Genomic DNA, 2,485 nt, shown 5'->3' on the forward strand with positions numbered 1-2,485 from the left:
AGCTCGGGTGTCATTTGTTTGTATCGTTTGAAAGTATCATAAACCTATTTATCCTACAAGCCTACAAGTACAAGAAAAGCTCAAACGTCTGCCAAGGTTGTTGGAAGAGAGAGAGCCAAACATCTCTCTGCTCTAAGGGAACCGCCGTTTGCCAGATCCAATCTCGCGTTTGGGGTGCAGCTCGCGCTCGGCCTGCTGTGCCATCAGCATTTGCAAAACATCGGTTTCGACAATGTCACCGCCGCCGAGACAGACTCCGTCCAGGTATAGCGCAGCAAACTGGCCGGGAGCAACTGCAGCGAATGGCCGATCGAGCTGAATGTGAAGCTGATGCAGACAAAAAGCCAAGTTCGGTGAGAAGCAAAAGTCGACAGTCGGCACCCGCCAAACAACCCCCTCCCGCCAGCAAAAGCAACATGCATACTACAAAACAACGCAACAACGACCCTACCTTGACTGGACTCGCCTGGCCCGACTCGTCGGATTGCAATGTCACGGTGCAAGGCACAATCGGCGCTCGATGCCGGAATCGCGCACCACAACGTAATTGTTGGCCTTGTCCGCCTTGAAGCTCCAGTGGTGGTACTCCTGCTATCCAACTGGGTGCACTGACCACGATAGACCGCGAGTACATGCAGGACGGGTCTGGTTCCGCGAGATTGCTTGCATCCACCAGCTTGGCTGGAACCGCTGTCGTGCCCGACTTGTTGACAGTGTCGCCAAAGATCTTGTATGCTCGAGATATAGCGCTCGCTTTGGTCACAATGACGGCATTGCGAGCGCTGTCCTTGGCCACTACGCAAAACTGATCGGCTCCACCGGGAAGCCCACGATGCTGACCGACCGTGTACAAAAAGTGCCCCTGATGCTGGCCAACAATGGTTCCATCGGTCAATTCAATGTATCCTGGTTGTGGTGCAATGTAGTTGGAGATGAAACGGTCAAAGCGGCGTTTGCCCACAAAGCAAATGCCGACGCTTTCCTTCTTAGTAGAAAGCTCGATGAGTCCAATCTCGTGTGCAATCCGCTTAACTTGATGCTTTTCCAACCCGTAGAGTGGAAAGAGGGTGCGAGACAGCGCCTCACTCGAGATGGCAGCCAAAAAGTACGTCTGATCTTTGGCCTTGTCGTGCGCCTCAATGAGCTGGGGATGAGGAGACAGTCCGCTTGCAAATGCAGACCGATTGACACCGGCATAGTGTCCAGTGGCGAGAAACTGAGCACCGAACGAAGTTTGGACGACATTGAGCAACGCCTTAAACTTGATTTCGCGATTGCACAGAATATCCGGATTTGGCGTGCGTCCACGCTGATACTCTTGCAGAAACACTGTAAAGACGTCGTTCCAGTACTCCTTGACAAAGTTGACCGTGCGGAAGGGGATGCCCAGCGCTGCACAGCTGAGCGCCGCGTCGCGCATGTCTTGCTCGCCAGTGCAGTGCCCAGTCTCGTCCAACTCGTCCCAGTTTTTCATATAAACCCCAATGACATCAAGTCCTTGCCGTTTCAGTAGATAGGCGGCGACTGTCGAGTCAACTCCGCCCGAGACGCCGACTGCAACGCGAGGCGGAGGTGCACCAGCGGGCCACGTCGGGTGTGATCGCGGTATTTGCTCCAAATCGCGTGAATCCAGACGAAGCTGGCTCACGCCCTTTGTGTATGTCGCTGACTGCTTAAAGTTGAGCAGGGCAGCATCTGTTTCAGCGCGGGTCTTGGTCTCCAGCCAGCGGCGCTGTGCAGTTTGCTCTGCTGCTTCTTGGTCTGCATCCTTCTCGGTCGCACTCGCTGGTAGAGACGTGTCGAATGCAGGAGATGTGCTCAGATACTCGTGAAACTGCGTCGAGTCGATCAGTCTCGGTGCCTGGAACGGTAGCGGTGCGTTTGCCTCAGTGGAGTAGAGTCGATGCCACGGCGTCCTCATCATCATCATCATGGACGTTGCGAATCCGGCTGCGTAGTGCTGTAGTGGCAATCTTGCGTCCTGATCTGCATGAGCGCTGAGCGTCGGTCGCGATGCAGTGGGTGATCCTCTTGATCTTGGTCCTACTGAGAGTGATGACGATGTCGATTTGCTGGTCGTCGCCGTCGTCGTCGTCCTGATCGGTGCACGCGTCGCCGCTGTGCGCAGATGGATGCCAGTCACACTGCAAAGTGGAGCCGCCAGATCGAAGAGCAGCGACCTTCGCCTTGCCAGCAGCATGTGGACTTGACACTTTGACACCAAGTTTCAGACTGAGCCCTTCTTAATGCAGCTCCGAAGCAGGTGGAGCACGATACAATCTCACACAGAAACAAGGGACAGAGAGAGAGACTGTAGTGAATGCCAGCTGTTCGTTTCAGAGTTGAATTCTGAGCGAGTCTGAGCAACTCTGCTTTCGCTCACCTTCAACTCACCTTCACCCAGCCATCCACTGACCTCCAACACTGCCAAAACACAATCCGTACACTATCTATTCCAATTTGACAAATCACAACACAACACACC

General features: G+C 54.2%; 1 protein-coding gene across 1 annotated transcript; it reads right to left on the bottom strand.

Annotated features, from left to right (window-relative positions):
• Positions 1-40: 40 nt before the first annotated feature.
• CAOG_03015 (tRNA methyl transferase) lies at positions 41-2,485 on the bottom strand. Its single transcript, XM_004363797.2, has 2 exons — positions 452-2,485; positions 41-327 (listed from the first exon to the last, which is right to left on the bottom strand). The coding sequence occupies exons 1-2, from the start codon at positions 2,198-2,200 to the stop codon at positions 133-135; spliced, it is 1,944 nt and encodes a 647-aa protein (XP_004363854.1). The 5' UTR covers positions 2,201-2,485; the 3' UTR covers positions 41-132.

This window comes from Capsaspora owczarzaki (assembly GCF_000151315.2).
Source record: "Capsaspora owczarzaki ATCC 30864 unplaced genomic scaffold supercont2.4, whole genome shotgun sequence".
Lineage (NCBI taxonomy): Eukaryota > Filasterea > Ministeriida > Capsasporidae > Capsaspora > Capsaspora owczarzaki.

Excerpts from the sequence above, each read along its gene's own strand:
- CAOG_03015 (XM_004363797.2), bottom strand. The coding sequence starts at position 2,200 with ATGCTGCTGGCAAGGCGAAGGTCGCTGCTCTTCGATCTGGCGGCTCCA. Across the intron at positions 328-451 it reads GCCAGGCGAGTCCAGTCAAG|CTTCACATTCAGCTCGATCG; the intron begins GTAGGGTCGTTG and ends TGTCTGCATCAG.